At 42.4% G+C, this 21,398-nt stretch overlaps 1 protein-coding gene across 1 annotated transcript in view; it reads right to left on the minus strand.

Annotated features, from left to right (window-relative positions):
- LOC129855419 (carboxyl-terminal PDZ ligand of neuronal nitric oxide synthase protein-like) overlaps nt 1-21,398 on the minus strand; it is a 224,346-nt gene that overhangs the window by 175,788 nt on the left and 27,160 nt on the right. The window contains exon 2 of the mRNA XM_055923066.1: nt 14,854-14,925. Within this exon, the coding sequence (XP_055779041.1) occupies nt 14,854-14,925 (72 nt within the window). The remainder of the gene's footprint in view (nt 1-14,853; nt 14,926-21,398) is intronic.

Raw genomic sequence — 21,398 nt, forward strand, 5'->3', positions numbered from 1 at the left:
GTCATTCTATGCCCTTTTTAGACCTATACATGCCTCCTGTAAGACCCTATGATCTGTGAACTGTAAATGATACAGACAACATATTTGTGTCATTATACTTTTGGGGCGGCAGGTAACCTGGTGGTTAGAGCGTTGGACTAGTAACCGTAAAAGTTGCAAGATCGAATCCCTGAGCTGACAAGGTACAAATCTGTCATTCTGCCCCTGAACAAGGCACTGTTCCTAGGCCGTCATTGAAAATAATAATTTGTTCTTAACTAACTTGCCTAGTTAAAAAAAGGTAAAATAAAAAATACTCCTTATAGTGTGTTCTAAAATGTGGGCCTAAAATTCATCATGATTTTCTCAAAATTGGTTTGTGATATAAAGATAAAAAGCATGTTAAACATCCTTCCTCCTAATTAAGTTAAATTTTGAGAATTGCTATAATTTGAGATACCAAAAATATCTCCCTCTGGCGTGAAATCGCACTTTGCCTTCGAAGCGCTCAAGCAGAATCCATTATGTTCTCAAGGTAGCAGTAATCAAATTTCATTATGTATCTATAAAGTATAACGATAGTCATTTTCTTCCTCCTCCTCGGACGAGGAGAGGCGAGACGGATCGGACCAATACGCAGAGTGGTTAGTTTCCATAGTGATTTAATATATAACAAAAACAATATGCGATACAAAATAACTACCGTGACAGTCCCGTGTGGCGAAACACTGACACAAGAACAAACACCCACAAAACACACGTGAAACCCCGGCTGCCTAAGTATGATTCTCAATCAGGGACAACAATTGACCGCTTCCTCTGATTGAGAATCATACCAGGCCGAACACACAAAAACCCCAACAAAATATCACACATCGACAACCCACCCAACTCACGCCCTGACCATACTAAATCAATACAAAAACAAGGGAAAACAGGTCAGGAACGTGACATAAAGCCCTTTTTACATCAGCAGCTGTCACAAAGTGCTTATACAGAAACCGAGCCTAAAACCCCAGAGAGCAAGCAATGCAGATGTAGAAGCATGGTGGCTAGGAAAAACTCCCTAGGAAGGCTGGAAACTAGGAAGAGAACTAGAGAGGAACCAGGCTCTGAGGGGTGGCCAGTCCTCTTCTGGCTGTGCCATGTGGAGATTATAAGAGTACACTATCACTAACACTGATTTGCATCAGTTACAGTGAAATGCATAGATCACAGCTGTCTCTCTCTATCTCTCTGTGGAGGAGGCCATTGGTTTATGAACATGACAGTGATTCACCAGCAAACAATTTCCATAGTGGATCACAGCTCTCCAGATTAGAACTACCCTCAAGATTTCCATGGTGTTGCTGTGTGCGTGGGTGTGTGAATGCATGTGTGTGTGTGTGTGTGTGTGTAGGGTAGCCAGTTTAATATGCCTACATTAATTCGCAGAGCCTAGCACTAGCAGCCAGGCTGAACGGTAGAGCCAGGGGGATTTCTCATTTGACATTTTGCTAAGGAAAAGCCATTACCTCTCCAATACAGAAGCCGCCTTTTCTACCTGGCCTCTAATACCAGGGAGCTTCCTGTCTAAATGAAGTAGGAGCAGCAGCTGCAGTATCTGGGCTACATTACCCTGTGACAAGATTAAGAGTGTTGTTGGGTTCCGAGGGCTGTGTGTGTGTGTGTGTGTGGAGGAAAGGAAACACACCCCAGTCTGCTGACAACACACTAAGGCTGCTAGATGAGTTTGTCATCGTCTAAAGAGGCAACAGGGGAATCTCTGCTGATATCTTTATTAATGTACAGTGCATTAAGCTAAGACCATGCCTCCTGTATGAGTAATTCCCCTGAGAGCTCTGCCAACAAGCAGTAAAACATATCCTAAACATATTAATGGGCATTTCTATCGGGGTTGATAAATTTTTCGTAAGGGAAAATCAAGTATGAAATTTAAAAGTGGTAAGGGACAGATCGAAATGTACTGGGGGGCAGGGGCTGGTCCAACTTAAGGTGTCATAAAAAAAATACACCCCCCTCCCCAACATAACACATATTTTCACAACGGATGGCACTGTGATAGACTGCATCCAATTTGCTGAGTAGAGTGTTGGATTCTATTATGTAAATTACATCACCGAAGTCGAGGATTGGTAGGATGGTCAGTTTTACGAGGGTATGTTTGTCAGCACGAGTGAAGGATGCTTTGTTGCGAAATAGGAAGCCGATTCTAGATTTAATTTTGGATTGGAGATGCTTAATGTGAGTCTGGAAGGAGAGTTTACAGTCTAACCAGACACCTAGGTATTTGTAGTTGTCCACATATTCTAAGTCAGAACCATCCAGAGTAGTGATGCTGGACGTGCGGGCAGGTGCAGGCAGCGATTGGTTGAAGAGCATGCATTTAGTTTTACTTGTATTTAAGAGCAGTTGGAGGCCACGGAAGGAGAGTTGTATGGCATTGAAGCTCGTCTGGAGGGTTGTTAACACAGTGTCCAAAGAAGGGCCAGAAGTATACAGAATGGTGTCGTCTGTGTAGAGGTGGATCAGAGACTCACCAGCAGCAAGAGCGACATCATTGATATATACAGAGAAGAGAGTAGGTCCAAGAATTGAACCCCGTGGCACCCCCATAGAGACTGCCAGAGGCCCGGACAACAGGTCCTCAGATTTGACACACTGAACTCTCTCTGAGAAGTAGTTGGTGAACCAGGTGAGGCAATCATTTGAGAAACCAAGGCTGTTGAGTCTGCCGATGAGGATGTGGTGATTGACAGAGTCGAAAGCCTTGGCCAGGTCAATGAATACGGCTGCACAGTATTGTTTCTTATCGATGGTGGTTAAGATATAATTTAGAACCTTGAGCGTGGCTGAGATGCACCCATGACCAGCTCTGAAACCAGATTGCATAGCGGAGAAGGTACGGTGGGATTCGAAATGGTCGGTGATCTGTTTGTTAACTTGGCTTATGAAGACCTTAGAAAGGCAGGGTAGGATAGATATAGGTCTGTAGCAGTTTGGGTCAAGAGTGTCCCCCCCTTTGAAGTGGGGGTTGACCGCAGCTACTTTCCAATCTTTGGGAATCTCAGACGAAACGAAAGAGAGGTTGAACAGGCTAGTAATAGGGGTTGCAACAATTTCGGCAGATCATTTTAGAAAGAAAGGGTCCAGATTGTCTAGCCAGGCTGATTTGTGGGGGTCCAGATTTTGCAGCTCTTTCAGAACATCAGCTGACTGGATTTGGGAGAAGGAGAAATGGGGAAGGCTTGGGTGGTTGCATCTCTTGAATGCAACCATCTAATCTAGGCCTACGAAAATGTCTGGAGGAGGGAATTATTGTCCCCCCTAAAATACTTTCCAATGATATTCAAATCAAATTTTATTGGTCACATACACATGGTTAGCAGATGTTAATGCGAGTGTAGCGAAATGCTTGTGGGATCCGAAGCGAGGCGACCATCTTTGTCGGCGCTATCATCTGATCCAATGATAAAGACAGTGAATATGCGGACACTCACCGGGTCACCGGGTATATGGATGATGCTCTCTGCTGGTGCCAATAAAATAGGTTACTGTTCACTCAATTGGGAGTTGAGCATTTTGATAACTAGAAACAGATTAGATTATTTCCTTTGCCTTCTCTTTTTAGCAATAGCCATTTGCTTTTTTGAAGTATTGTGATGGCCCTAGGCTTATTGAATAGGTAGGAAGCATTAGTTTTTACTCACCGAAGCAACAACACAGTGTGGTCAAAGACTTAGTAATTTAGTTGTAGCAAGCAGCCAGTGTTAGTTTTAATTTCAGACCCAACATTCATTACGATTCATTTGTGGCCCAAAAATGAGAAGCTAGCTTTGAAGTGGAACCGGTTTGTCTGGATGAAGCGGGAGGATTGGAGTAAGGGAACCGCAGGCACGTCTACTGTATGCGGTGCTCATTTAACCCCAGAGGATTTCGATGGCTATAACCAGCGGAAGGCATGATTCGGAATGTGACTGAAACCAGGTGCTTTGCCGAGCGTGAAGGTGAAGCCTGCAACCGGTTTCTTACTGGTAACTTTACATTGAGAGTGTCAGCAGTGATGGAGATAAGCCAGGTAAATTGAACTAGTTATGTATTTTGTATTAATTATATATATATCCATCATCTAACTAACATTTCTAGATTGTTATATCTAGCTAGCTAAGGTTTATTATAAGGTTGCTACCTGTTTACTAGTAACGTCACAAGTAAGGCTACACTGCCTGCAATGTTGTTGACCAGCCAACTTAGCTAACGTGTCATGGACCAAGGATGTCATAGACCATCACGGTCACCTAATAATCCCCAGTTTACAATTGGCTCATTCATCCCCCTCCTCTCCCCTGTAACTATTCCCCAGGTCGTTGCTGCAAATGAGAACGTGTTCTCAGTCAACTTACCTGGTAAAATAACGGGAAAAAAATAAAAATAAATAAAAATAAATAAATAGCCTCTCTCTCTGCTAGCTAGTAATCTTATCCAGTTTGTCAATTTGGGATTGTGTTTCAAAAACATGTCGACACATTGCTGGGATTGAGACATGGGAGCCAGCCAGCCACCTCTCGAACTTGCCTAGCTAGCTAACGTCACCTAAAGTCAGCAACGGGTGTGGTTGAAATAACCAAATCTACTAATTTGAAGGGGTGTCCACTTACTTTTGTATAGTGTAGCAGTTGATACTAGTCGTACAGCGGGTGTGTGACGTCTTTATTGATTCGTCTGGCTTTGTGGATGGTTCTGGATTTGTGGAGTGATGAGATGCTTTGGCACTTGACTCTGCAGACCTTGCTCACAATGTTGACTGTTCTGTGTTGGTGTTTGTTATTCACAGTGAACCATACTAGCCGTAGCATCCTGTCCATGTCCCTTGTACTGCGTGGCTCTCCTCATCCCTCCGCTTCTCCGGCCTGCTGTGAAACAGCTTGAGTACTCACGCAGTAAGTATTGTTGTTATCTCATTGGTAATATACTGTGTTATAATATGATTCAAAGTCTAAATGTTTAACAATATGTGAGAACATGAGTAACTTCCTCATTTATTTTTCTGTCTTTCTCCCTCTCTCTTCCTCTAGGAACCTGAATACCACCTCAGTCCAACATCAGCCTTCTGTCACGCTGCCATCAACACACCGGCATCCAGCCCTAAACTGATTCCTGTTTGTCTGCTGTAACTGTCATTAGGGTTTTATTACACAGAGTTGTTCCCTTGTATCCTCTGCCCTTGTTTACTTCCCATTACTGAGATGAGATAATGGGATTAGAGTAAGCAGCACCTGTAACAAGCCTAACTCCACACCCGCCCTCGGTCTATGTTCATCGGATGTTGTGCTCCTTGACACTCCTCACAACAAGCGCTGCACATCTTTGCTGCTGCCGCCAAGTTTTCAGAGTGGAACTCAATTACCCATAAAGAAATGTATACAAATATATTCAATTATTTATTGAATTTCTAAATGGTATTGTTATTGTATATTAACTATCATTATTATAGGGACTGTGTCCACAAAGTGGAATGTTGACAGATAAAAAAAAGACCCATGATGAAAGTGTTGTACCAGTATTGGTATAACATATATTAATGAAAAGGTAAAAACGTGTTTGAATTCTTCTTATGGTAACTTGAAGCCTGTGTAGGGCATGTTCTCCTTATTTGAGAACCTATTTCTTGTCCCATTGACTGCACACGCTGGAATTAGCACACGGTTGTACTGCCCCAGATAGCCCCAATTCCAGGTGATAAACTCCCTGTAGGCAACGGTTGTGAACTTTCTAAAAAGTGTATTACTAGTGGTAGGGGGAGTGGGGATTTTATTTCTAGATTAACTATATTTAAATCCAGGCAGACTGTGGAGAAGCCAGAATGTTGCGTCATACAGCCCACTCCTTTCTCTGTCATCGTGGATGTTGTCTGACATTTTTCCTGACAGCGCAGACCCCATGGGTATCGGCATGGCAATATCCCTGCTGCACGAGCACCTACAACACGTTATGTTTACGTGGTTCGGCCGTCGTTATGAAGGAAGTGACATTATATTCTCAGAAGAAAAGTAGCTATCAATATTACCAATCAACATTCCCAACACGTGGAGCTGCATCCTACACTACAAGTTAAGCACCAGTGTACTCTCAGAAATTGGAAAGTGAGCCCTGACTCAGCTGCCTGCTCTGCCACCACCTCGTCTTCATCAGATTCTCCAAAAAGGTCAGGCCCAGGGGAAACAGTTCCTGCTATGCTCGGAGTCGCTGCTTTTGTCTGATATTTTGACAATTTGTTTCTGGCAGAAGTTTCCTCTGCAGTCAAATGCTAACGTAAACTCACCCCATTCCGTAGAAATGTGCGCAACTGCAACATTCAAACGAGGCTACAAAGAAAACTAATGGGACTGTAGCGACTGTGCTGACTTCAAAATCAGGAGTGTGAACTACGTTTCTATTCAAGCGTTGATCAACATGGTAATGGCTCTATAGTATTAGAGAAAAGTTGAAAAAAAACGGACCCTCCGTTGCATCGTGACGTGTCATGCCGTAACGTACAGCACGCATAAAGCAACTATTTCTGTCTTACAATCTCTCTCCACCAGGTGTAGCACTTCTCTCATCCTTTAAAAACAAGAAATGGACAGTGACAGGGGTAAGGGGATACCTAGTCATTTTTTCCCCCATCATTGTATGCGATCATCATTCTCAAAGCCGCTGTTTACTTCTAAGATCACTTTAGCACCGCCCTAAAACCCCGATTCAAATTCGACACAAACCTTCAAATAGGTATGTAATGACACATTATATAAACTCTTTATAGTGTTTTAATTCCATTTTGAGGCGATAAGGTGAAACGTTGGACAGATCGAGTGAAAAAAAGCTATTTTCCCACACAACATCTCTCCTTCTCACTATCACAAATTAGTTTCGCTTCCCCACCCGCCATTTTTAAAAAGACCCGACGGGGCTAATTGCCTTCTTGAATCATGCAGAAATGGGCAGCGTTTAGGTCATGTAATTGATTCTGTTGGAAAGGGGAGAAATTGTGCTTTACAATGGTATTGACATTACAGTTGATCTGGAAGTATTACGTTTTTGGGGTACTAAAATAAGGTCAATTGTACGGACCAAGGCGATGTACAAAAGTGAGTAACCCAAAAGTTTTGTGGGTTACTGCCTGTGCTTGTTGATCTTCATTGTTGTAACGTTAGCTGGCTAGGCTAGCTAGCTGGCTAAAATATCTAACGTTAACTGGCTGGCTAGTTAGCTGGCTAAGATAACGTTAATTGCATATTACATTCTTTGATAACTGGTTAGATGTGGTTATGTATTTCAAAAACTTTGGTTTACTTTAATGTAGCTGTAAACTAGTTGTTGATAGCAACTGGCTGACTCATCAAATGCTAATGTAATGTTAGCAGTCTGGTAGGGCTAATGTTAGCTAGCTAGTAGGACTACCGTTAACAGGCTAGTTGACTAGCAACCTTGCAAGCTGATTTGTAACAATATATTCATAAAGTAAGTTAGCTGCACATTTAATTGAAATCAGTAGTCATGAGTGCAAACGATTTGGTATAATTTTAAGTTATACATTTGAATTTATTTCTGTTGGAGTTTGCATTATAGGGAATAGGCTGGCTTGCCGGGTCCTCCATATTACGTCACACCCCGCAAATGTTTTTTCTGGATTGACTTTGACATTCTTCTGAAGTTTTATGCAATATCTAGAAAAATAGAAAAGTGAGGTATCACTTTGCATTGGGACTTTTGATGCGTATTGTAATGCAAATCCATATGTTACATATGGTCAAGTTTATGCTATCTACCCTTTAACTGCTTTTCACTGACCACTGGAACTCAACAATCAACTTTTTGGTAGGCTATTTGCCAAATGCGCTACCCAAATTACATGCTTAAAACAATCCACAGCTCATTAGCTCATAGAAGTTAATAATCATTTGTGGTCAAATCATGCTCTTTGGTGTAGTATTTTGAATGATCTTATTTATTTCTGTAATTTAATTTACTTTAGGGGAAGCTTATCTTCCCCTAGCCTATTGGACGCGCTGCCTATGCCAACAACAATGTGTAACCGGTGCATAAAACAGCTGGCCGCGAAGCTTACAAGGTCAACTTCAAATGCCAACATAAAATTTAAAGCAATCGGCGCACTACCTAAACGACTGAAAAGAAAAGCAAACTGTCTGGCACTGTCTGCTGAAAGAAAGGCTGTGCAGGCTGGCAGCTTCTCTCGTAGAGAGATGCTCTGCATGGTCCTAAAGCCAGCCTACCAATATGCTAAACAGCCATTGCATTTTAATCAGGATTGGAATGATTTTAGTCAACTTTTTTGTAGCCTACTTTTACATTTTTGGTCTTTAGCTGTGGAACTTAATTAAAAAGGGGTCTGAAATTAGAGCAGCATCTCCATTAGTTACAGCAGGGCCTGACAAAAGTCTGTGCTGCTTCTCAGAAGAGAAACGGTGAATCAGCCAAAGTTTCAATCCTCCATTTAATGAAGGGAGAATGAAATGACTCGCTTAATGTATTGCTTAGCAAAGGACATCGAGGAGGGAAGAAGGAAAGGGGAGAGAGTGAGAGTCAGGGAGCAAAGTAGAGAGAGAAAGAGACGAAGGGAGAAAAGGAGGGAGTGGGAGAGAGAGAAAGGGAGAAAAGGAGAGAAGGAGGGTAAGGTTTGATTTAGAGTGGTCAGTCTCTCTGGGAAACGAAGGATGGGGTCCGACTATGTCTTGGCTCTGTTTCCACACTCTGGGTCAGTGCTGTTGACGGCACATTGCTGCTGTCGAGAGAGGGTGTACACACACACACACACACACACACACACACACACACACACACACACACACACACACACACACACACACACACACACACACACACACACACACACACACACACACACACACACACACACACACTGGTTCTTTGAGCGTGTGAGCTGCTCTTCAGGGAGGATAGAGAGGGCAGGCACTCCAGAATGAGTCCCACTGACAGCCAGAGAGGATAGATGCGAGAGGAATCCTCATCTATGCTGAGCCTTCTGCATATCTTACTGCTCCACACAAATGACTATATAGCCCCACAGATAATCTAGACCAGGGATGGGTAACTCCAGTCCTCTAGGGCCTGTTTGGTGTCACACTGACCATGTCTAAACTTGACAGTTCATGAAGCTTTGGTATTCTGATAATGGAGTTCTGATCATGGAATTCCGAACACGTCATGTGTCTATGTTTACATTTAAATGTGTCCACCATGTCCACATTGTGTCCGTTCCCGTGCTATATTCAAATGCCGTATGCATTCTACAAACTGTGGAATAGACAAAATATTATAATAACACAACAACAACTGATGGCAGTAGCTAACTACTTTAGCTAAGTAGCCAGCTAACCTCTGTAGCTAGCCAGCAATCTAGCAAGCAGCGCTAAAGGGATTGCAAATTAGTTAGCATAACTCTAGCCAAACAAAACACGCCAGGAACATATTCCCTCAACGTTATAATGAAAAGGTGCCTCGGTCCCAAAACACAAGTTTTCTGGAGACTTGTGGGAGGAGTGTTGATGATGTTGCCCACTGTGTATGTCAAGTGTAGACACGACCACTTTTTCCCCAGCCCCAGCTAACATATTCTGACTCCAATCAACTAATCATGATTTTCAGTTTACAATGCAATTAGTTTAATCAGCTATGTTTGCTAGGGATGGGGGAAAAGTGTGACACCACTCCGGCTCCCGAGGACTTGAGTTGCCCATCACTGATCTAGACCTCTGTGTGAGTCAAGCATCTGGTACAACACTAGGCTAGCTAGCTATCACTCCTTCCCTCAGCACTACTCCCTAAGGCCCTACAGTACAGCCACAATGCTGAAAGCTTCTATTAAAGCCACTGAGCTATTTACACACAGCTACTATCTGCCAACCCAGTCTCACTGTGGGGAAGCCAGACATTACACATAAGAAGGATATGGGTAAGCTGTGGTGTGTTAGTTGTGTGTTAGTGCTGGGCTCAGTTGGTAGAGCATGGCGCTTGCAACACCAGGGTTGTGGGTTTGATTCCCACAGGGGACCGGTATGGGAAAAATGTATGCACTCACTACTGTAAGTCGCTCTGGAAAAAAATTCTAAAATGTCAAACAAAAGCCTGCACACCGTGCAGTTTTCCAGGACCAGTGTTATATGTAGATGATGATCCCTGATGTAGGCTTGCTATATCCTCAGAGAGCAGCAGTAGCATCACATTAAGACTTTAACACCCAGCAGCATCCCTCCCACTTCAGAGAACAGAACAGGACATTAATGGTGCAGAGGTTATTTCATTTGACAGGCGCCTGGATCCCATCTCATTACTGTCAATCACATAGACACAGGTAAACACCAGGCAGCAGGATAATTGAAGAGCCAAATAAATGAGATGCTGAGAGTGAATCACTGAAACACAATGCCTCTGCCTGTCTCTCTCTTCTCTGTCTCTCTGCCTGTCTCTCTCTCCCCCTCTTTCTGTCTAGCGGTCTCTCTCTTTCTGTATTTGTCTGTACCCCTCTCTCCCTCTATTTTCTACCGCTCTCTAACAAGGCTGTAATGCTGTTTAAATTAAACCTCTGTAGTTAATTTGAGACAAAGGGATTACATGGAGAACTGTAGATGATGTGGCGTGGGAGACACAAGGGCTGGAGGAGCAGTCACCACCATGCCTATACTCACACCCATACACATACATATCCATGTGCACCATATCCATACCCACACTCAAACCCATATCAATGCCCTATACCCAGACCTATACCCTGTATGCCGGCACATACAGTAAAGAGGGAGCTAGGCAAAGGGCGTACTTACATTTGCAGGCACTATACAACCAGTAGTTGACCCCTATGACCCCATCAGTTCAGTCATTCAGTATGAGTACAAACAAGCTAATACAACACTGTTCAATATGAACAAATTTCAATTTTAGTTATGACTATATTGTACTTACTGGAATAATTACACAGTAATAAGGACACTGTAATGTAAAAATGTAACAAGGTCTGATTGAACTATTTTCACACATAACCTGTTCTCCTGCCAACAACAGCTGCTGTTATCCCCAGCAGCGTTACGCACTCTGGGCAGCGATCCTCGGCTCTCAAACGGTTTGCACCTTTACAGGAACCTCTAAGTAACAACGTCTAAAAATAACAAACAATGATTGATAGCAAGCCATGTGGTGTGGTGGGAGTATGGGAGAATTGAACATATTTGAAAAACACTAAAGATAAAAACTTTCTCCTGAGGATACGTGATGTTCCACAGGAATCTCCTTTGAGATAGAAATCTAACTTCACATGCACTTACAGGACATTGCATGTACTGGTAAACCAGTGATGACATTGCCTACTTTTATCAAACAGCCAACATTATCATGCAGAGGAGGAATCAACAGGACATAGAAAAAGTAAATGGTTATAAGACAAGAAACACAGGATGGTGGTGAATATTGAGTTCAGAGGCTACATTTTAAGACGGACAAAGAAAAAGAGAGAGACTTCCAAAAGCAGTTTCTATTAAGTATGTTCACCCCACTGCCTCACTTCAAAGATCGCCATCCCTGATTACCGTCCGACCATCTGGACTATAGCCCTACTACACTCTCACACGAGAACAAGAAAAAGCGGCCACGTAGACTTTACACAAGCCTAAAAATCTGAGTAATAAATTCTGTCTGTTCCAGTATTGCTAATCTATGCCGATTTAGTCCTGCAAGGCGAGTCATTTGTTGATTGATTTGTCACACTTTCTGGTGGTTTGGTCAAATTGTACTGGAGGCGGTAGAAGGGCCACCCAGGGGAGGGTAGTGCGTCTTATCCATGGTTTACATCAAGGGATTTTGGTACTTTCCCTATACGTTAGCCTATGCACAGTACTGACATGAGTTGCCGCCGTTGGCTCTGGGTTCCTATTTGTCACTCCTCTGATATTTGCCTCTCCAAAGTCCACGAAACAACATGTTTTGTTGACCATGATGAGTCTTTTTTTATCAGAGTTATTGATCTCACAACAATCCAGACTCAAGTAACTTCCATGACAGTTTTGTGGTGCTGAAACGTGAAGCCACAGCCGCGGAGAAATCAATCGGGAGGTGGCCACCACGTGGTGCTGAAATTAGGCTAATTTGAGTAATTCATTTCAGGTCTTCATTTTAATTTTAATTATCTAACAAGAGGGCTTTGTGTTGGAGCCTATTTCTTCCTATTTAAGAAATAAGAGGTAGGCTTACCTGCTTGACATACTACATTATAGGCCATCCATTGATTTGTCAGCCAATTCCTCCAGTAGTGCCACCTCTACTTAAATACCTCTGTGTTGTGAAGGGCTTGGTGTGTTAAGCTAAAACCAGTGCTTGAATTGAGGGGTAGGCCTATGTGAGTGTATGCCATAGCCTAATGTTTGCTAGTTTAAGATTATGAAGAAACTAAAACGGATTCTGAATATATAAAGTGATCTTTAACGACAATGCTTTAGGCTAAAAACAAGGCACAAGAAAGACACGCCTCTGATGCATATAGGGGCTAATGGTCTTTGTTTAATCTCTATGACATTCAGAGGCTGAGCTAAGAAGAAAAATAAAATACTTTGGAAGTAGGCCTACAGATGTCGGATCTTAACTTGATCACTCTTTTGTCGCTGAGAATTTTCCTGGTGCATCAGGACATTCAAATGAGCCTCGTGAGTCCCTGAAAAAGAGCAGTTGTCTTTCTCTCCATGCGGGGGCTAATAAAATAATAGCAATAGGCTAGACCAACATTAATTTCCACTCATTCAAATTGTCTGATAAATTGCCACAGTAGATTTGCCGTGGTAAACAATGAAATACTTTATTTCTATTGTACTGAATGCTTGTAAAAAATGGCCCTAGTCTGTTAAAAAATGACTCCAGTTCCAGTGGCATGCATTGAAATGTGTGGCTTTCTTGTGGCTTTCTTTTGCAAAATATCTATGAAGTAACAGGCTTATTTTCAAATAATTGGCATTAAGGTGTGGGCCGCTCACTGTATTACAGGGCCCAGTTTCCCAAAAGCATATTGAGGCTAAGTTAATCGTTAAGTTAAGTTCATCGAACCTTTGTAGGAGCATCTTTAAATCTCAGAGCTGTTTACCAAAACCCTTGTTAATGTTGAACTTGAAAACGCTCGTAATATAATGCCTGCCTCAGACCACTCGTCGAACAGCTAAGTGCGTTGTTAGATACTTTTTTTGCCCTCCCGCGTCACTTTATACACAGAAGATCTCCGCTAAACATAGAATCACATGGCTTATCCATATATCTGTGACTGCCGATAACTTCAGAACAAAGTTGACTACAAATACAAAGTTGCCAATGTCTTTGAAATTGACACAACAAGCAATGTATAAAAATATGCTTCAAATGAAAACCGAGATGACTGCGATAAAATATAAACAGTAGGCTATAGGCCTATTTCAATCATATTGAAATACCTTTCATGTTCAATCAATTGAGTTCTATTTTGATACTTGTAGGGTACTATCTGTAATTTTTCTCAATATCTTTTATGATGTGTAGCCTAACATGTACGCAATGATGTGCCAAATCAGTGATTGAATGCATTTTATTGAGTAAGCATTAGAATAATCCACCTCAATATTTGCAGCCGTAGGTGGTAATATCTCCCTAGGAGCTGATCCGTCGTCAGTATAGTGAAATAATTAAAATTTGAAGGAAAGATTTGAATGGAGAAAGCTGATCCGATAGCAGCGCTCCCTTTTTTCGTTCCATCAGTATCGACACACGCTCCAACGACGCACTTAGCGACAGTTCTCTCTGCGTGGCGTTTTGGGAAACGCATGTTACATCTTGGCTGTTGTAGGAAAGGTGCATCATTAAAATAAAATACTCATAAGCCTTAGTTCCATCACTATTGGGAAACTGGGCCTAGGTCTATTTCACTCCAGCAGCTGGCATATTCTATTCTGTCCATTCAAAATTCACTTGTGGGAACATGGCGGCTCTCAACACCCGACAACAGAAAGAGTTGGCCACTCTTGCCTATGCCGTTCGGCCATCGCTCATCCATATATTTATATGTACATATTCTTATTCATTCCTTTACACTTGTGTGTAAAAGGTAGTTGTTGTGAAATTGTTAGATTACTTGTTAGATATTACTGCATGGTTGGAACTAGAAGCACAAGCATTTCGCTACACTCGCATTAACATCTGCTAACCATGTGTATGTGACCAATAAAATTTGATTTCATTTGAACGGATCTCGGGGTGTATGATTATACGAATCCACAGTTTTGAAGTCAAAACGTAAATTGTTTGCCTCGCAGCGGAATCGGGGGATCTGACCTATGCGGAGAACAGGATTAGCATCTACCCAGATCTGAGTGCCGAACTGCTGAAACAGAGGGCGACCTACAACAAGGTGAGATACCAGCCACGCAAGCTAAACCTGAGATGCGGCTTCATCCACCAGGCAAAACAAATCTTGACCCTTCCATAATGGTTCTGGGTGAGTCCTCCTTCATTTTTGATTTATTCCTTTATTTAACTTGGCAAGTCAGTTAAGAACAAATTCTTATTTTCAATGACAGCCTAGGGTTAACTGCCTTGTTCAGGGGCAGAACGACAGATTTATTTATCTTGTCAGCTCGGGGATTTGATCTTCCAACCTTTTGGTTACTAGTCCAACGCTCTAACCACTAGGCTACCTGTCACCCTTCATGTTCTAGCCCCAACACATATCTAGCTAGATTTACCCCATGGCCTACATGCCAATGAGGCATTATGTGGCAGGTTCGACAACGGAACAACAGTAGCTGAGGTGAGGTAGGTGACTAGTTTGTTTAGATGAAAGGGACAACTAACCCGTATTCTCCTCATAGCAGCCACAATCTCCACTCTGCTGTTCGGCCGAGCCACGTCCAGACTGCCGATGTACTGGTTAGGAACAAAACAGAAAGCAACGATAGAAATGTTACCATATTTATTTGACCATTGTGATATATTCTACAGTGGCATATTTTGGGGGGGTATATAATTATTACAAGATAATATCACGCTATTACAAAATAATTAAAGAAACTATAATGAAATAATCCATTATCTCGTTAATACGAGAAAGATAACGTTATAATGAGAAAGATCTAGCTAATACAAGACAATCCGGTTGCACGTTATTAAGAGAAATAGCCTTTATTATGCTGAAACGTTAAGCTTGGCTTCCTCTCATACACAGGTTGACATTATGTCCGGTTTGCTTGAGTTAACCGACTTTTATTTTCTCCTCGGTTTGAGGCATTGGGAGATAGTGTTAGTGTCATGAGCAATATAGATGGTGTTGTCATTAGTTTACGTCCATTGCGGAGAATTCTGAGTTCTCTAAGACTCTACTGATGGAAAAAACTACCAAACCTCCTTGATATAGCTTTATTCCTTCTTGATCAACTGGGCCGACATGGGAAGCTTCATGTATACAAACAAATACATATTAAATGCATCCAAGAATGATATGTGGTGACCTAAAACACAGTCAGGCATATACTTCATATTCTAGACCCCCATGGAGTGCACCTTTTGGTGGAAGTATCTGGGAACGAGATTAGCTAGCATGCTACCTAACCTTCACAACCAAGAGGACATAGAGGAACAGTTTAGGTAAGTGTCCTTTTTGTCTTGTAATTTTACATTTGGAAGGTGCATTGAAACAATTAGCTAGCATGATTCTATTACCTCTAACACAGTCAACTAGCTAGCTAGCAAGCTAAATGAATGATCATTGAAATTAGCTACTCTCGAGGGATTACTATGGTAGCTAGCTATGGCTATTCTCAAGAACAAGCAAGCCTGTATCTGAGAAGCATGTCCAACTGATTGAGCGTTCTACTCAACGCATTCTCAATGAGCGTTGATTTAATCAAAAGTGCATTACAGTGGCTTGGATATACTGTACAAAGATTGCAAAAGGAGGCAAATAATTTGTAGGAAAAGCTTTTATCATAATTTTGATGCTGCCAGATTGACTTTAGATTCAGTATAACGTTAGCTAAAATTGAGTGGAGACCACCGGATTTTCGCTAGCTAACATTACCATTGCTAGCTATTTTTGACTAAATTTGCTAGCTAATGACAACATCGCCATCCATTTGACAACATGATAATGATGGCATAGTTGTTTCCTACTAAACATTTGCCTACTTTTGCAATGCCATCATATTTCCAGGCAACTGTTGTGTTATTTAGACGAAAAAGTCGTTGGCCTGCATCACAGGAGGTTGGTGGCACCTTAATTGGTGAGGACGGGTTGTGGGACTCCAAGACAGACAGACTGGCTGGCAGGCAGATAGACAGACAGACAAAGACACACCCAGGGCTTATGGTAATGGATGGAGTGGAATTGGTGGAATGGTATCAAATACATCAAACACATAGTTTCCCTGTGTTTGCTTCGTTCCAGGCATTACTATGAGCTGTCCTCCTCTCAGCAGCCTCCAGCCTCAGCAGTCATCTATCATGACTTTTGGGCACCACTATGGTGCCGCCGGCAGAGGGCGGTTTGAGAACGTGATGACGCAACCCAGTGACGGAGGTGCAACCTATGAATAGCAACATTGGTTTTGCATTTGTCTACTTTGCCAAGGTATCAGACCGTGTGTGTCTGTACGTCTGTCTACCTGCCAGTCGGTCAGTCTGTCTTGGAGTTCCAGATGTCGCTGGAGGAGTGGTGGTAGCCACTTGAAGGCAACTTTCCTTGATTCCATGTAGGAGCTCTGTTAATCTTTAACAGTAAATACAAGTATCCTATATTAGGTACTACTAAGGTGCTAGCGAGCTAGTACATGCACATATGGATTTACAGTACTAATAATATTTAATTAGTGCACTTTGTCCAATTTTACCCAAGAGAACAATCCAGACTAAGAATTAGCATGTGATAAGATCATAATAAATACTAGTATTATATAGGTATTATATAGATAGAGTGGACCTGATCCTAGACCAGCACTCCTACTCTGATGGCAAATTCTCTCTCTCCCTCATCCGTTCTACAACTTAAGATTGACCCCCTTGTAAATGTGGGTGAGTGGACATACAGATCTGGGACTAGCCTAGCAACATCAGCTCTTCTCAACTATTGGCAAGGATTTATTTGACACCCAATCACCATGAGAGATGTTTTATTTTGCAATCAACACTTCTATTGCAGGAGGTAAGCACCTATCAGATCCCCCTGCTGTCCTTCACCACTCGGTGCAGTCTGCTGACCATTGCTGAGGCCAGGAAGATGTCCGCCAGCCGAAGTAGGAGCCAAGTTCATTGCCATGCAATGCTCTACCGACCGAGGTAGGCTTTGGCTTCCAGGTGGGTCACAGTTACAATCCCCGTTGCTTCCACCCACTTCACATTCTTCTTCAGGCGCTGATATTACTTTCGAAATTAAATGTTATTATGGTCAGATTACTTATAATAGTGATCGATTATATCCACTCAAGGGACAGTACCAGAGACCGTAAGGGGGCTGTTGCCTGATTAGAAGTTTACAGAAGTTATTTTTTTAATACATTATTTTCTATATTAGTTTAGGGTTCATCTAATCCCAACCTGACAGTGTGCCTTTCAACTATTCTATTTTGTTTTCCAACACTCAGGAAACCATGAGAAGGGAGTGGGCCACCTGACCAACACCATTGCTGTGTATGGTTAAACTCCAACAGCTCCTCTAGGTGCTTCAGCAGACCTACTGTCTTTTAGATCCTTCTGAAACGGTCCACTATCAGCCAGGTGAGGATGCTCTCCCATGGAAAGGATGAGCTGTTGTGGCAGCAAAATGGCAGAAAGTTGCCTAAGTCGTGCCTCGTTTTCTGAAACGTTTATATTTACTCTTGAAGATCTTAGTGCATTAAACTGACAACTACAGACAAGACTGTTTAAGGCAAAGCATGTTTTCCTGTCATCGAGAATCTGAAATATATTAAAGTAGCGAGTGAGGATCCTCCTCATCCCCATTTTGCACTATTGAGAGCAACGTGTCAGACTGTATCACAGCCTGGTATGGCAATTGCACTGTCCATAACCGCAGGGCTCTCCAGTGTGTGGAGCGGTCAGCCCAACGCAATACCAGGGGCACACTGCCTGCCCTCCAGGACATCTACAGCACCTGGTGTCACAGGAAGGTCAAGAGAATCATCAGCCTCAGCCACCCGAGCCATGGCCTCTTCACCCTGCTACGATCTACAAGGCGGAGACAGTACAGGTGCATCAAAGCTGGGACAGAGAGACTGAAAAACTGCTTGTATCTCCAGGTATACAGTGCATTCGGAAAGTATTCAGACACCTTGATCTTTTCCATATTTTGTTACATTACAGTCTTATTCTAAAATGGATAAAAAAAATCGAAATAAACTCATCAATCTACACACAATAGCACAAAGCGAAAACAGTTTTTTTTTTATTCAGACCCTTTACAATAAGACTTGAAATTGAGCTCTTTATACATAGACATGGAATCACAGGCAACTTTAATAATGGAACACAAGTCACTTTAATAATGTTTACATACTGCTTTATCTCGTATGTACTGTATTCTATTCTATTGTATTTTAGTCAATGCCACTCCGACATTGCTCGTACTAATATATTTCTTAATTCCATTCTTTTACTTTTAGATCTGTTTATTGTTGTGAATTGTTAGATACTACTGCACTGTTGGAGCTAGGAACACAAGCATTTTGCTACACATTTTTGCTACACCTGCAATAACATCTGCTGAATATGTGTATGTGACCAATAAAATTAGATTTGATTTGGAAAGGCACACACCTGTCGTTATAAGGTCCCACAGTTGACAGTGCATGTCAGAGCAAAAACCAAGCCATGAGGTCAAAGGAATTGTCCGTAGAGGTCCGAGACAGGATTGTGTCGAGGTCCCCAAGAAGACAGCGGCCTTCATAATTCTTAAATGGAAGAAGTTTGGAATCACAAAGACTCTTCCTAGCACTGGCCGGCTGGCCAAATTGAGCAATCGTGCAAGAAGGGCCTTGGTCAGGGAGGTGACCAAGAACCCGATCGTCATTCTGACAAAGCTCCAGAGTTCTTCTGTGGAGATGGTAGAACCAGCACTCCAGCAATCAGGCCTTTATGGTAGAGTGGCCAGATGGAAACCACTCCTCATTAAGGCACATGACAACCCGCTTGGAGTTTGCCAAAGGGCACCTAAAAGACTCTCAGACCATTGAGAAACAAGATTATCTGGTCTGATGAAACCAAGATTGAACACTTTGGCCTGAATGCCAAGCATCACGTCTGGAGGACGTGATATATGCACGTATATATACACCTGTTCTGAAAAACCCCAGAGTCTGCAAAACCACTAAGCAAGGGACACCACCAAACAAGTTGCACCCTGAAGACCAAGGAGCTCTCCAAACAGGTCAGGGACAAAGTTTTGGAGAAGTACAGATCAGGACTGGGTTATAAAAAAATATCCAAAACTTTGAACATCCCACGGAGCACCATTATATCCATTATTAAAAAATGGAAAGAATATGGCACCACAACAAACCTGCCAAGAGAGGGCCGCCCACCAAAACTCACGGACCAGGCAAGGAGGGCATTAATCAGAGAGGCAAAAAGAGACCAAAGATAACCCTAAACGAGCTGCAAAGCTCCAGAGCGGAGATTGGAGTATCTGTCCATAGGACTACTTTAAGCAGTACACTCCACAGAGCTGGGCTTTACGGAAGAGTGGCCAGAAAAAAGCCACTGCTTAAAGAAAAAAATAAGCAAACACATTTGGTGTTTTCCAAAAGGCATGGGGGAGACTCCCCAAACATAAGGAAGAAGGGAACTCTGGTCAGATGAGACTAAAATGTAGATTTTTGGCCATCAAGGAAAACACTATTAAGATTGACCCCCTTGTAAATGTGGGTGAGTGGACATACAGACCCAACACCCCACATCACCCCGCAAACCCCATCCCCACAGTGAAGCATGGTGGTGGCAGCATCATGCTGTGGGGATGTTTTTCATAGGCAGGGACCGGGAAACTGATGGATGGCACTAAATACAGGGCAATTCTTGAGGGAAATTCTTGAGGGAAACCTGTTTCAGTCTTCCAGAGATTTGAGACTGGGATGGAGGTTCATCTTCCAGCAGGACAATGACCCTAAGCATACTGCTAAAGCAACACTCGAGTTGTTTAAGGGGAAACATTTAAATGTCTTGAAATGGCATAGTCAAAGCCCAGACCTCAATCCAATTGAGAATCTGTGGTATGACTTAAAGATTGCTGTACACCAGTGGAACCCATCCAACTTGAAGGAGCTGGAGCTTTTGCCTTGAAGAATTGTGCAAAAATCCCAGTGGCTAGATGTGCCAAGCTTATAGAGACATACCCCAAGATACTTGCAACTGTAATTGCTGCAAAAGATGTCTCCTCAAAGTATTGACTTTGGAGGGGGGGGGGGGGGTGAATTGTTATGCACGCTCAAGTTTTCTGTTTTTTGTCTTATTTCTTGTTTGTTTCGCAATAAAATATATTTTGCATATTTAAAGTGGTAGGCATGTTGTGTAAATAAAATGATACAAACCCCCCCAAAATACATTTTAATTCCAGGTTGTAAGGCAACAAAATAGAAAAAATGCCAAGTGGGGTGGGTGAATACTTTCGCAAGCCACTGTAGCTCTGAATCCACAATATGGCAGAGATTGAAAAGCCATAAAACATACAGTACCAGTCAAAAGTTTGACACACCTACTCATTCAAGGGTTTTTCTTTATTTTTAATATTTTATACATTGTAGAATAATAGTGAAGACATCAACACCATGAAATAACACATGGAATCATGTGTAGCCAAAAGTGTTAAACAAATCAAAATATATTTTATATTTGAGCTTCTTTGAAGTAGCCACAATTTGCCATGATGACAGCTTTGCACACTCTTGGCATTCTCTCAACTATCTTCACCTGGAATGCTTTTCCAACAGTCTTAAAGGAGTTCCCACACATGCTGAGTACTTGTTGGCTGCTTTTCCTTCATTCTGCGGTCCAACTCATCCCAAACCATCTCAATTGTGTTGAGGTCGGGTGATTGTGGAGGCCAGGTCATCTGATGCAGCACTCCATCACTCTCCTTCTTGGTCAAATTGCCCTTACACAGCCTCACAGACAGTTTCACCAGCAAAACACCCCCACACCTCCTCCTCCATCCTTCACGGTGGGAACCACACATGCGGAGAGCATCCGTTCACCTACTCTGTCTCACAAAGACACGGTGGTTGGAACCAAAAATCTCAAATTTGGACTCCTCAGACTAAAGGACAGATTTCCACCGGTCTAATGTCCATTGCTCGTGTTTCTTGGCCCAAGCAAGTCTCTTCTTCTTATTTGTATCCTTTAGCAGTGGTTTCTTT

Source organism: Salvelinus fontinalis, chromosome 5, assembly GCF_029448725.1.
Source record: "Salvelinus fontinalis isolate EN_2023a chromosome 5, ASM2944872v1, whole genome shotgun sequence".
In the NCBI taxonomy this organism is placed as follows: Eukaryota; Metazoa; Chordata; class Actinopteri; order Salmoniformes; family Salmonidae; genus Salvelinus; species Salvelinus fontinalis.